This window comes from Globicephala melas, chromosome 15 (assembly GCF_963455315.2).
Source record: "Globicephala melas chromosome 15, mGloMel1.2, whole genome shotgun sequence".
In the NCBI taxonomy this organism is placed as follows: domain Eukaryota; kingdom Metazoa; phylum Chordata; class Mammalia; order Artiodactyla; family Delphinidae; genus Globicephala; species Globicephala melas.
The window spans coordinates 3946011-3960251 of NC_083328.1; the positions used below are offsets into that span (position 1 = coordinate 3946011).

General features: G+C 60.8%; 1 protein-coding gene across 2 annotated transcripts; it reads left to right on the top strand.

The window, feature by feature from the left end:
* Window positions 1-3463: 3463 nt before the first annotated feature.
* On the top strand, window positions 3464-13252 carry FSCN1 (fascin actin-bundling protein 1). Of its 2 annotated transcripts, XM_060284852.1 has the most exons (6): window positions 3464-4421; window positions 10583-10739; window positions 10831-10952; window positions 11200-11367; window positions 11832-11944; window positions 13024-13252. In XM_060284852.1, exons 1-6 carry the CDS (start codon window positions 3590-3592, stop codon window positions 13120-13122), a joined length of 1491 nt encoding a protein of 496 aa, XP_060140835.1. In that variant the 5' UTR covers window positions 3464-3589; the 3' UTR covers window positions 13123-13252. The 2 variants fall into 2 exon arrangements, with proteins under 2 accessions (XP_060140835.1, XP_030702439.1); XM_030846579.2 differs by having other exon boundaries at window positions 3465-4421; window positions 11832-13252.
* The last annotated feature ends 989 nt before the right edge of the window (window positions 13253-14241 follow it).

Genomic DNA, 14241 nt, shown 5'->3' on the forward strand with positions numbered 1-14241 from the left:
GCAGACAGGACCATGTGACTGCACTGGACACAGAAGTGCCCAGTGTAACTGAGACTCGGGGAATGGAAGAGGCGGGAACATGGGTGCAGAGCAGGGAAGGAGTTTTGAAAATGCTCTTTTGCCAAACTGACCTAAGATTTTGTTCCTATATTGGCTTTTCGGCAATAATTAATCATAATAATAATTAAAAAAAAACTGAGATGCTTCCCTCTGCCCTCATCCAAAGATCTATGCTCATGAGACTCAGCCATCTGGTAGTTTTCCCTGTACTCAGGAGACCCCTCTTTCCCAGCAGCTGCTGTGAGCCAGGGCTCCCTCACCCCCCAATCTCCCCCCAAGCTAGAACAAGGCAAATACGTATCACCCATATTGGCTTTGGACAGAGGACAGAGTGAGCTCCCCATCACCAGAGGCATTCAAGCCAAGACTGGACAGCCTTAATTTTTTAGAAGTTGCCTGCTGGGTGAAGAGAAACATGAACACATGTTGGTTTGTGGTGGAGGGCATCCCTCTTGGGAGGAGGTTCTGGCCAAAGCAGGGCATCAATAGCAACAACCCAAGTGTCCATCCACATGGCAGCAGTTAAATAAATGGCACATTCATGCAGTGGAACATTACACAGCTGTGAAAGAGAACAAGGAAGGCACTCAGGTACTGAAGCAGAGACTGGGTTCAGATGCAAGTAAGAAAGCAGGATTGAAAATACTGTTGAAAGATGTAGGGATTTACAAGAATACAGATGCAGGTTTGCTTGTCTTTGAAGTTCATGGAAAGGGAGACAATCTAACAGCAGGTATGGAGGTAGTGGGTGGGAATGGGGGGAGGGGGAGGACAAAAGCCTTTTTAGGGTTTGGGAGATTTGAACCATGTGAATATATTGTCTGTTCAGAAAAAAATTAAATATACTAATTTAGCTCCACACCTATTGAAACGAACCTCAGCTCTTCATATACTCACCCCTACACCACCCCTTGCCCCCAGTCTCAGGACTAACCTGATTTTCCCCAACACTTCAGGCTCTATGTTGTTCACTCGACCTGGACTGCCCTCATCTGTAGGGAAATCCAAGGTCCCCTTTCTATGTGCCCTCCCCCACACTGCTCCATTTGATTTTAATTTATTCAGCAAACTGGCACAAGGCTCACGCTCCTGGCCGACTGATCCTAAAGCTTTGTACTTCACCATCGCTCTGACTACGGGACTAGGGTCCTGGGGATTCCTGGTGACCCTGGGGGCTGGAGGGAGCCTGGCCCATCCCCAGGACAGTTCCCAGGACCAGCTGGCATTTATGAGCACTGACCACGTGCCAGGCACTGTTTTTTAGGTGCCTGATGTGTGGAGTCACCAACTTGTCTCCGTTTGCCCAAGACCTTCCTGGTTTGAAAACCGAATGCCACGTCCCGGGAGCCCCCTCAGTCCCGTTCACAGCGCCTTCTGTCCTCTCAGCTTCTCTCCTGCGGCAGGTGCTATCATTATGCCCTTTTTAGAGATGGGAAAACCACGAACCAGGGATGTGCATTTGAGTCCAGGAAGCCCGATGCAGGAACCCTGGCTGCCACCATACCCAGCCGGGCTCACCAGTCTTTCTGCCAAAAGCATCACCTGGGAAGGCCTGGACCCGCTCCCACTCCTGGCCTGACTGAGAGGCAGGAGCCCCCAACCCCAGCCTCCTTCCTGGCCTCCATGCTGCTAAGTTGTAGGAGGGGGACTCGCTCGGGTCAGAATGGGGAGCTGCAGAGCCAGGAGGGAGATGCCATCCAGCCCCCCTCCCAGCAGGCACGTCTCAGCAGACTCCAGTCCTGCTGCCAGCATGGACCCCGCCCCCAACCTTCAGTTATTCAGCTCCCTCTCCTCTGAGCCTTGGTAGTTGGCCAGAGGGTTGGGGTCTCCCTTACGAGGGCTTTCTGGGGACTGGAATGGGTTCTGAGGGTGGCCAGGGTCCGTGTCTGCTGAGCTCCATGCCCTCAGGGACTCTCAGACAACCCTGAGATGGGGGATTTGAATTTCTTCTACAAAAGGTGAAACAGGCTCAGAGAGGTTTAAGTGACTTGCCTACAGTCACACAGCCAGCGAGACCCTGGGTTTCAAGTCTATTAGATGACCTCAAAAAGAGACACTTGATTTCTCATCTCTCCAGAGGTGAGCTTTGTGGGAGGGGATGCTGTGAGCAGTGCCTGCCTGGGGCTCAAGGACCTGCCAGTAAACCCATTTGACCCAAATGATGGGAAAGTAACACAAAATTACCCTGAAAGATAAAAATCCCTGGAGGAGGTTGCCTGGGGGGAGCCACAGGCACAGACCAACCAGCCCAGGAGCTAGTTCAATGCCCTCTGCCTTTGGCCTCGAGAACTTGTGGGCAGCCTGTGGTCATGCTGGCATTCCAGGGGCCTGCTTGGCATGTGGGGAATGTCCCAGCAAAAGTCTTGGCCTTTGGAGATGCTCAGAAAAGGGAAGTGTTCCTCTACAGGGGCAGGGGTGGGCATCTGTAGGGAATATCCACGTTGACGGAGCAGGATGGAGAGCTGAGGTCCTAAAGGAGGGCTGTAGCCAGCGTCGCCCCTTCCTGTGTGCCAGGCTCTGCGTCCAATGCAGTGGGGACCTGGGGGTGGGTATCAAGTGGGAGGCACGCTGGCTCCTGGGTTCCACCCCTCGGGGCTGTACTGCCTGAGCGGGAGCACGTCTCTGACCTGCTCAGTAAAAGGGCACGCTGCTCACTCTATGCCTGGAGAACCTCACCAGAACCCTGTGGCTTCTGCATCCTCAGAGTGGACACACTGCCACTTGTCTCAGCCACTACCACGGAGACCTATTTGGGCCAGCCCGGCTGGGTGCCTGGGCCACAGGGAAGGGTATGGGTGGCTTTCAGGGCAGTGTCCTGGGAGGGAAGCCTCGGGGAACCCCAGCCCCCGCTCTGGAGGCTGCAAGGCCTGGGTTGGGTGAGTTGGGGTCTGCAGGCCCCTCCCCAGCTCCTGGCCTGCCCCCCACTCTTCTGCCCACAGGCCCTTGGAGGGTCCCCTCTCAGCTCCTTCAAGGCTCTGCTCTAAAGCCACCTCCTCTGAGGAGCCTCCAGGCCGCTCCGCCCTAGTACTGATGTGCTCTGTGGTCTTGCGGTCTCTATCACAACCTCAAACCTGGCTCGGCCTTCCTCCCGGCTGGGCTTGGGGTGCGGGGCCTCCGAGGGGTCCCGTGCTCTGGGTGAGTCCTCAGGCTGAGGTGCTGCGAGAGCGAGGCCTTGGCATTGGCGGGGAGGGGGCGGCGGCCCGAAGAGGGGGGACTGCAGAGGCCGGCCGAGCAGGGAACGCGGCGAGCCCAGCCCCCACCCGCGCCCCTCCGGGACCCTGCGCGACTCAGCTCGCTCCCTGGGCCCCGGTGCCCCCTCCTCGGCGAGCCCCGGGGCGGGGCGGGGGCGGGACCTCGCGACGCTGACGTCACCCCGCCTATAAAGAGGCTCGGGCGCCACGGGCCGGCTTTGTAAAGCGCTGCTGAGGGTGAGCGCACGGCCGCGGCAACTGAACAAAGGAGCAGGGCGCCGCCGCTGGGACCCGCCACCGACCTCCCGGGCCGCGCCGGCCTCCCGCCCGCCGCCACCATGACCGCCAACGGCACGGCCGAGGCCCTGCAGATCCAGTTCGGTCTCATTAACTGCAGCAACAAGTACCTGACGGCCGAGACGTTCGGGTTCAAGGTGAATGCGTCGGCCAGCAGCCTGAAGAAGAAGCAGATCTGGACGCTGGAACAGCCGCCCGACGAGGCGGGCAGCGCAGCCGTGTGCCTGCGCAGCCACCTGGGCCGCTACCTGGCGGCGGACAAGGATGGCAACGTGACCTGCGAACACGAGGTGCCCAGTGCCGACTGCCGCTTTCTCATCGTGGCGCACGACGACGGCCGCTGGTCGCTGCAGTCTGAGGCGCACCGGCGCTACTTTGGCGGCACCGAGGACCGCCTGTCGTGCTTCGCTCAGACCGTGTCGCCGGCCGAGAAGTGGAGCGTGCACATCGCCATGCACCCCCAGGTCACCATCTACAGCCTGGCCCGCAAGCGCTACGCGCACCTGAGCGCGCGGCCGGCCGACGAGATCGCAGTGGACCGCGACGTGCCCTGGGGCGTCGACTCGCTCATCACGCTGGCCTTCCAGGACCAGCGCTACAGCTTGCAGACGGCCGACCACCGCTTCCTGCGCCACGACGGGCGCCTAGTGGCGCATCCCGAGCCCGCCACCGGCTACACGCTCGAGTTCCGCTCCGGCAAGGTGGCCTTCCGCGACTGCGAAGGCCGCTACCTGGCGCCGTCGGGGCCCAGCGGCACGCTCAAGGCGGGCAAGGCCACCAAGGTGGGCAAGGACGAGCTCTTCGCCCTGGAACAGAGCTGCGCCCAGGTGGTGCTGCAGGCGGCCAACGAGAGGAACGTGTCCACGCGCCAGGGTGAGTGGGGACGCCGTCCCCCGCCTCTCTGGGCCATGCACAAAGCGAACCCCACCCCAGTCCCCGCAGCCTCCCGCCCTTTCTCGCCCGCGGCGCCGCTGCAATCCTGAGCGACGCCCGGTGCGCCCCCGCTGGGCGCGCGGGCCACCCCACCCCGCCGCGGGACCTGCGCTCCGATCCCCAGGAAAGGGCGAGGGGTGGGGCTTTGCCCATCCTTGGGTGCCGCTGCATAACCCCCACTCCGCCTTGAGGTTGGGGCTCCTAGGCCGCGATTAGACGCCGCCCCTTGTGCCACCCTCCGAACCCTCGGCCTGATCTGGGTCCTCCCTACGCGCGCAGATCCCTCCCTCGCATCCGTGGGCCTAGCCCGTGGGGAGGGGACGCCCCTCGCCTGTTTCCTCGTGCCCCTCCCCCCGGCAGTGGGCCTTTGGCTCCAGGGAGACTAGGGGTCGCAACAGGCGCGGGGCGCGCCCCCGCTCCATGAAGGCCGCCTTTCGCGGGCGGGATGGGGGTAGCCTTTGATCTCCGCAGGGTGCGCTTCCACCTCCCCTCCCTCCGGGCCTTTCTCCACCTCCGCTGGCTGCTGGGAGGGGTTGGCCTCTGCTGGAGGGGGGGTGCCCAGAGTGTCTGCCCTTCCTCCCCCAGCCCCTCCTCCCGCGTCCGCCCCGCGCTCGAGGCCGCGGCCTTTGTGAGCAGGGGGGCGGGCTCGTCGACAAGGCCCTCCCTCGCCCCCTTTGTCCTGCTCCGTCTCTGCAGATGGGAAAACCAGATGCGGCCGGGCGGGGGAAGGAATCGACTTTCTGCGGGTTCCCCCCTGCTGAGGACCCCCCGCGCCGCCCCTAGGCCCAGTGCCCCGTCCGAAGCCACCCCAGAAGGCGGCCTCTCTGCTCGCGCCCCAGCCCCGGGACGGCGTGGCGTGGATGGCGCCCCGCCAGGCACCCCGCCCCGCGCCCGCGCGCGTCTCCTGGCCGGTACCCTCTGCTCTGCGGGAGCCAGAGAGCGGTCTCAGCCTGAGCCCGGAGACCCCAGCCCGGCACCCTCGGGAAGCCCCCCCTACCCTCGGTTGAACCCACCCCCAAGACTCCCGCCTGGAACAACTGGCTGCAACTCGATGCGTCCTCTCCCGGGGCCTCCCGCTGGCCTGGCGATTTCCTACTGGCCTGCGCGCCAGAAGTGAACCCTCCTCTTTCCCTTCTTAGATTCTCCCCGTAGGCGGCTTCTCTTCCTTCTGGCGCCCTCGCCCCTCCTTTGGGGGAACCTGTGGGTGTCTGGCTCCCCCAGCCGGGAAGTTGGACCCCAGCCTCTGGAGATAGCTGGATGGGAGCCCAGTCATTGCCCAGTCCCCCCTCCCCTTCCTTCTGACGGCCACCCTCCTGACCCGGCTCTGCCAAGGAGGTTGCAGCCCTGTGGCAGTTTCCTACCTGAGTGTGCTGACTGAAGTGGGTGGTGTTTCCTCCATCCTGCAGATGGGCAGGTTTAGGCCCAGAGAGGAGCAGCCATGTGCCCAAGATCACACAGCAAGTAAGCAGCATGAAGAACTGGGTTTGACTCCAGAACGAGCTCTTATCTGGACCCCCTGATGCCTCCCAGCCTCTGGGGCACAGGTCCTCCCCTTTCCAGTCTCACACAGTACGAGGTGGGGCAGGAATCCCCACCTATTCAGCAAACACTGAGCCCCTATCAAGTGAGACATGCTGAGGCTTGAGTGGTGAGCACATGGGCATCTCCTGGATCCTTCCCTGCTGGGCCCAATGTTCTCGTTGGGACATGAGGAACATCCCAGAGGTGTCAAGCAAAGGTCTGGGGATCCAGGAAGTACATGAGGGTCCCAGATTAGATGGGGGAGGTCCCTTTCTGAGGAGGACACTTGACCTGACCTGAGGATGAATAGAAGGTAGCATGTATCAGGTGTGTGGAACAGTGTTGCAGGTACAGGGAACAGCTTGTGCAAAGGCCCCGAGGCAGGAAGGAGCAGAAAGCCCAGGGTGGCTGAACAGAAGCTTGTGAGGTTGGTAGACGGGACTGGAACAGCCGGCAGGGCCACAGGACCTAGGTTGGGTGTTCATCAATGCAGGCATGCTCCATGCTTGCTGGGCTGCATCTAGCACCTGCCCTGGGGAAGGTGTGGCAGGAACGCGTGGCCCTGGCCCTAGCCCTTGGCACCAGAAAGGAGCAGAGAGATCCTGGGGGTGTTTCTGGCAGGCACTGGTGAGCCTGGGCAGGTGCCCTTTCCTTTCTAGTAAAGCTCGTTGGTGGCGTCATGGTGTGATTCAAGCTGATGGGGCAGGAGGAGACGGAAATTGCACCAGGAGAGCTGCTGGCTCATCTGTGCGTTTAAAGGGAAGGGAGATTTGGGAGCAAAGATTGGAGCTACATTGGCCTCAGATTTTGGGGTCCTCATCTCGTTCTGATGTTGGCTGACCTCAGGTCTTCTTTGTGGGGTGGAGGATGACCAGAGGACCTGGAGCTGGCATGGGCTTGGGGGTGTGTGTCTGCAGAGGCCATTTTGGACAGGCCTGCGTGGCAAGGAGGCTTCAGCTGTGCTTCCGACACATGTTGGGAAACGCCAGCCAGGAAGGAGGAGCATCCTGGGTTTAGCTGGCTGGGGGAAGTGAATCATCATCCCCGTAGGCCTGCACAGGCAGGGCCTGGTGGGGGTGGGGTGCTCCCTGCTGAAGCTGCAGCCTGCTCTCTGGCCTCAGTTTCCCCATTTGTAAAGGGCTCGCCCAGGGCTGCCCTGGGCACATTCTTTTCGGCCAGACTGTATTTCTGGGAGGAGGCCATCACAGCCTACATTAGAGGCAGGATCGGCCACAGGGAGTGGGGGTCCCAAGAGCTGATGTGACCAGGCAGATGGCACGTGTCTACCCCAGCTCCTGGGAAGTGCTGTAGCTGTGACCACACAGGTGGGGACGTGGCTTGGGCAGGGATGGAGGATGGCAGGGCCACTGAGTGAGCAGTACTCATGCTACTTTGGAGCCTCACCTGCCCTGGGCTCCAGCCAGACCCTGGGCAGAGCCTCACCCCATTTCCCACCTGGTCTCACAGCCTCTTTGCATCTGGCCAGCTGTGCCCTGGGGACTCCATGCTCAGGAAGTGCCCAGTCCCAGCCGCTCAAAGGTGAGGCTGGCTGGCTGAGAAAGGGCTGGTCAAGCTGGGCTTTGCAGGATGTGTAAGAGTTCTCCTGATGAGGCAGGGCATTTCAGGCCCAGGGAACAGCTTGTGTAAGGACGGAGTAGGGATTTAAAGTGGTCAGGTAGTGGCAAGAGCTGACTGGGAAGAGGGGAGGTGAGGTGAGGCCACAGATGCTTCTGGGCCCCCTCCCTTAAACTGAATGGGGGTGGTGGAGAGTGCCTGATTTGAACAAGCCAGGGGAATATGTGGACTGCTAAGGCTGAGGGGGATGGGGATCATGAAGTGTGTTGGCAGGGAGGGGGTGCTCCCTCCAAGCCACTGTACAGGATGGCTCAGAGGCTCGAGGTGGGGAAAGCCACGATGTGGGGGGACACGCCGGGGCCCGGCGTCTCAGTTGTGCTCTCTGGAGTGGGTCGGGGGGATGTGCCCATGGGCTCTGTTGAGCCCCCGCATTTCCTGCCTCCTCAGGGCTCCTGTGGGCCTGTGACTCAGGTTTTTTGTGCTGCTGTTGATGAAAAGAAAAATCCCGAAGAAAACCCTGTTCCCATAGTAACCGAGCTCTAATTAGAGACTCCAAGGCCCCACTCCAAGTGGGGCCTTTCCCATCTGGGCAGGGCCTTGGAGCCAGGAGTTACCCCGCCGGAATGGGGAGGGGATACTCTTCCCACCCCTTCCTGTCGCGGGCGGAAGACCTGGTGTCTACTTGGCACTGGGCTGCTAAATCCTTTCCATCTCAGACCGGGCCCTTTTGACAGGCAGAGAGGGAAACTGAGGCTGCGTGGGGGGAGGCACTCAAGGGCACCTGGCCCCGGCTTTGCATACCTTGCGGGCTGGCCTAGGCCTGTTTATCAAACCAGTTCCAGGACTGGACACACCCAGGCGGGACGGGGTCTGAGTGGCTGAGCAGGTGGTGGTGGTCGTGTGGCCCTGAGGAGGTACCCGCCGCTGCAGAGCCTCCCTTTGTTCCTGGAAATAACTCTGTGGAATTGCTGGGAGGAGTCAAGCCCAGGGCTGTCCGCAGGAGCGCAGGGCTGGCTAAGCTCTCAGGAACCAAAGCCTCATTGAAAAGGAGCCCCTGCACTTGCTGTGTTTGTCCTTGGGCAGGCTGGCGAGCGCCTTGTTCGCTGGCAAGCCTCTGTTATGTCAGGTAGGCTGGTCAGTGCTAGAGATCTGACTGCCACTCGGGGCCCTTCCCTGCCCCCTTTGCCCCTCTTTCTGGGGAGCCCTGTCTGTCTTTTCTGCTGCTGAGGGGTGCCCGGTGGGGCTCCTCCTCGTCTGTTCTTTCCTTCCCATCAGCCGGCCTGCCACGTGTTGGGCAGGTGGTACCATGTGGCTGGGCAGGCTGGGGGTGGCAGCTCTGCAGCAGCGGCGGGGGGGGGGGCAGGCCTGCTGGGCGAGGTCTGAGCAGGGATGGAGCCCAGCCCCACATTGTGCTCCTGGTGTGGCCTTGAGGATGGTCGTGCTCTGGGTGGCTTGGGCACCCAGAAGGCCCGGCCCCTGCTGATCCTCGCCCCGTGCTTCACTGGGGCGTGATGGGGGATCGAGCTCACCTCTACCCCCGGGGCCTCAGTAGTCAGCAGATCCCTGACACTGTGGCTAAGGGGACCCAGGGGGCCTGGAGGGTCAAGCCCAAGCGTTGTGAGGGTCTGCTTCAGAGTGACCCGTGGAGGCCACATCCACCAGTCCACAGAGGGGAGGGAGGGTTGGGGGAGAGGGCGTGGCAGGAGGCCTGAGTTTGCCCATCTCTCCTCCCGAGAGCCCTGGACCCCTAGCTTTCTCTCGGGTGACCTTGGGCAAGGGCACCACCTCTCTGCCTCATTCTCCTTCGTGATGGGGTGGCGCTGACATGGGACACGAGACCCGGTTAGCATGGGGCTGACACCTTTCAGGCCCTCTGGGTGGTGGCTGGAGAACTAAGAATGGGTCCTGGGGGAGGGCCTGGGGGTGCTCAGACCCCAGGCTCTGCCACCCGCCAGCCTCATCTCATCTAAAAGGACACCTGCCGCCCGCCACTGATCCCGGCTTCATAAAGGCCTCAAGGCCCAACTCACCCTGCTGCTGAGGCCCTTAGGATCCATGGCGCTTGGGGATGTGAACTTGTTGGGACCAAAGATCCCACTTCAGGTTTTATCTGGAGGAGTCCATACGGATGTGCAAAACGACATGGCTGCAGCTTGTGGGAGCAAGACCCCGGAAGCCACCCCCTTCACAGACGACTTAGGGACATGGAAACGTGTAAAGGTGTTAGGCAGATCATTTGCAAATCGAGGTCTGTAGCATGCATGCACTTGAAGGTCAAGAAAATGCATATGTGAGCACACAGGGAAAAGGCTAGGAGTGTGTGGTCGCCCGCCGTTCACGGTGGCGTTCTGGGGGTGTGGTGGGCGTGGGGGTGTGTGTGAATTCGCTTTTATGAGTTTTCTAAATTCCCTGAAGGGAACGTGTGCTATGACTCTCTTGACACGTATACAGAAGCAGGAAGGATATCATGAACTACTACCATATACCGACTCTCCCAGCTGCAATATTCTGCCACACTAGCTCCCTGTCCCTTTATTCATTGCTTCTGGTTGTATTTAATGCAAATCCCTGACATCAGGGCATTTCATCTCAAAATGTTTGTGTGTATCTCTAAAAAACAAGGCCATTTTCTTACTTAATGACAACATGATTAACAATAATTAATCCATGCTCTCTACTCCTGGACCATGTTGAGAGTCTCCCCGTTGGTTCTACAATATCTTTTTTTTTTTTTAACAATATCTTTTTGCATTTGGTTTGTTGGAAGGTATTACTTCTGTAATCAGAGAATGTGATGTGTAAATGGACCTAGCTGGCCTTGGCCCTTGACTTGTCCTGCCTGGGATCCTGGGTTCCGCCCTCTGAGGTGAAGGCCGAGGGGTCTGAGCCGCACTGTGGGGTCTCAGCAGCCCCCTGCTGTGTTGGTGTGTGCGGGCAGGGCTGAGGGTCAGCCAGCACTGGGGGGGCGTGGGGGTCCCTGTACTAGCTGGAGGCTCTCCCAGCAGGTATGGACCTGTCGGCCAATCAGGACGAAGAGACCGACCAAGAGACTTTCCAGCTGGAGATCGACCGCGACACCAAAAAGTGCGCCTTCCGCACCCACTCGGGCAAGTACTGGACGCTGACGGCCACCGGGGGTGTGCAGTCCACTGCCTCCACCAAGTGAGTGCCCCGCTGCCCGCCTGTCACTGCCCGCGCTCGCCCAGGCTGGCCTTCCTGTGGGGCGCGCCTGACCCTGTCCCACCACCCCCAGGGATGCCAGCTGCTACTTTGACATTGAGTGGCGTGATCGGAGGATCATACTGCGCGCGTCCAATGGCAAGTTTGTGACAGCCAAGAAGAACGGCCAGCTGGCTGCCTCGGTGGAGACAGCAGGTAGCCACCTGGGGGCGTACCTCAAGCCCTTGTTCCCTGGAGGGTCTATCTGTATGCCATGGTCACTTACGAACCCCACCCGAAGCCTGCCCTGTGCTGGGCATCCTCCCAGACTGGCACCACCCTGCCTCACCCTAGGGCTGGCATGCTGTGTGACACCAGACTCCCGCTCTCCCTCTCTGAGCCACACCCTGGGTGTCCACGCCCAACCCCACGAGGCTCACTTCTCTTCCACCTCCTGGGACAGGGGACTCGGAGCTCTTCCTCATGAAGCTGATCAACCGCCCCATCATCGTGTTCCGTGGGGAGCACGGCTTCATCGGCTGCCGCAAGGTCACAGGCACCCTGGACGCCAACCGCTCCAACTACGACGTCTTCCAGCTGGAGTTCAGAGACGGCGCCTACAACATCAAAGGCAGGTTCTCCTGTGGGCAGTGCCGGGTGGGGCCCCCTGGGCTCAGGGGGCCGATGTTGGACACAGAGAGCAAACCCTTGCCCCACTTGAGCCTGGCTTTGGGGCTCGGCTTGGCCACCCTGTGATGTGGCCTGGGCCAGGCCCCATCTGGACACCAGAGGCTCTAGGCTGGGGAGGGGTAGCCCCTTCCCCTCTTGTCTGTACAGGAGGGAGATGTCCGGCCCACCCCAGATAGAGCTAGAGAGGGAGACGGGATTCTGGAAAGGCTGGGCGGGGGAGGGGTCACACACGAGTCATGGGACCAAAATTCTGGTGGGAGGCGGGGGAAGGGACTCCAGTCCAGCATGGGCCCGAGGCTTGGGTGGATGTAACAGACCCCACCCCCATTCTGGAAGCCGTGACTGGAGGGTGGGGAGCAGAGCCCAGGCAGGGCCTGACGGGGCCTCCCCTTGCCCCTGCTCCAGACTCCACAGGCAAGTACTGGATGGTGGGCAACGACTCCTCCGTCACCAGCAGCAGCGACAGCCCTGTGGACTTCTTCTTCGAGTTCTGTGACTACAACAAGGTGGCCATCAAGGTGGGCGGGCATTACCTGAAGGGGGACCACGCGGGGGTCCTAAAGGCCTGCGCTGACACTATCGACCCCACCACGCTGTGGGAGTACTAGGGCCCCGCCGCTGGCATCCCCCTCCCCACCCTGCCCAACCCGCCCTGCTAACTCTCTTCTCCAGGTGGGCTCTGCTGTGGGTGGCGAGCCCCTTGCCTTTCAAACTGGAAACCCAGAGCAAATGGTGCCCTCACCTGTTGTCCCACGTGGCCTCCCCTGGGCAGGTCAGAGGCTGTGACCTGGTCCTTGGAGGGATTTCACATCCCTCTGCTCTCTCTTCTCTGCCCTGGGCGAGGCTGGAACTTCTTTCTTCTGACCTCAGACAACTCTGAGCCTTATTTCCCCGAAGAGGCCGAGGAGGAGTGGGGGGCTGGGAGGCCTTCCCGAGCTCAGCTCCTGGGAGTGGCGGGGTGTAACTGGAATCTCCTGTCCCCTCCTGAACCTCCCCCTCCCCCATTTCCCGGGAGCCAAGCTCTTGCCCCAGGCCTGTTGGTGGCCCCCCTGGGGCGCCATCCCTGTGTTGTCAGGAGGACAGCTGGTGGACAGGACGGGGCTGGCTCCAGGCCCCTGTGAGTGGAGCAGGTTTGGTTTGGTGGCCGCCCGGGCCTGGCCACTGCACACACATCCTGCTGTGGTCCGGGGGTCCTGCTCCTGTCTCTTTTCTTTCACTCTGGCCTGACTGGAAGCAGAAAATGACCAAGTCAGTAACTTTTTTTTTTCAGTGAAATGTTATTGCTGGAGGAGCCCCAGGCAAGCCTGGTTGTAGCCATGGGTGGTCTTCAAGGGGTCTTGGTGGGGGGGTAGTCTTGAGACAGCATCTCCGGGCCTCAGTGCCCTCCACCCACTAGTGGTGGGGTAGGTGGGGTGCCTCCCTGAATCCAGAACCTGCCTCCACCTTCCCAGGGGGCTCTCACCGGCCCCTTCCCTCCCATGTGCCTGGGCCCCAGGCCTGTGTCCCCACCTGGTGGTGCTGGGCCCTTCACCGCCTCAGCCAGGGCCCCTGGTGTGATCGGTGCTCCTCTTCTGACTGGACTCCCGGGTCTCGGCAGGATGAAGCTGGGCGTCGCCCTCAGCCGGGAGCCCCGTGGAAGCCCCCTGGTCCCTGGCTCCTAGCCCCGCCCCTGCCAGTTCCCTTCCCCTCTGGTTAGTGTCCACCATGCATCTCACTCTGGGTGTCTTGGTCTTTTATTTTTTGTAAGTGTCATTTGTATAACTCTAAATGCCCATGATAGTAGCTTCAGACTGGAAAGAGCAAAATAAAGTTAACGCAAGTCTGCACCCCTAGGGTTGGTGTGTGTGTGTGTTGGGGGTGAAGGCAGGTGGCAGGGGTGGGCCTGGGAACCCTCCTGCTGCAGGTTTCCGGGTTAGAGGTCAGGCCCACACAAACCAGCAGAGCGGACTTCCTCCTGCCTTGGCACGTGTGCCTTGACGAGCTTGGAGGTGCGGGGCCTGGGTGCCCCCTTTCCATACTGCAAGGGGCCTCGTGTGCATCCATCCACACGCCAACACAGCAGGCTTGGGCCCCTTGGGACCTGGATGTGCTGTCTGGGCGCCCTTGGAGGACAGGCCCGGGTAGAGGTGGGCACAGGCCCTGGGAGAAGTCGGCTGGATGAGCTAAGCTTGGAGTCCAGGGAGGACGCCTTCATGAGAACAGGACCCCTAGGCCCAGCTTGGGGAGGAGGGGAGGCACTTCTCTTATTTGGCAGATAAGAAGCTGAGGAAGTTTCCAACCTCGAGGGGGGACCTGGGTCCTGAGCCCACCCTGTGGTCGCGGCCCCTGGCAGACCTCCAGGTGGTCAGCCCTGCAGGGACTCCAGAGAGGCAGACGCTGGGTTGGGCCCTTCTATGCAGTATCATGTTACCCAGAGCATACCTGTTCCCATCTTACAGAGGAGGAGACTGAGGTTCAGAGTAGCGAGGCAGAGCTTTGAGGGTGGAACGGGGTGCCCCATGGGTGTCCAGTAAGTAGGCGGTGATTGAAGATGGACGTGGGCGTGTGGCCGTCTTGCGGGGGCAGCGGGACCAGAGGGGCCTGAGCTGTCAGCAGAAGCGCTGATTGGCTGCTGATGACGAAACTGGGACGCCTGCGCTGTGATTGGTGGTCCCTGGGGGCGGGAGTCTCGAGATTGACAAGCACAGATGGCGGCTACAAAGGGACGTCGGGCTCTCAGCGGGGTCCAGGCGGCCAACCCTCCACCACTGTTAAAGCCAGGCTGGAAGCCAGAAAAGTCTCAGTGACGTGGAAGGGAACAGATGAGTCCTCCGGA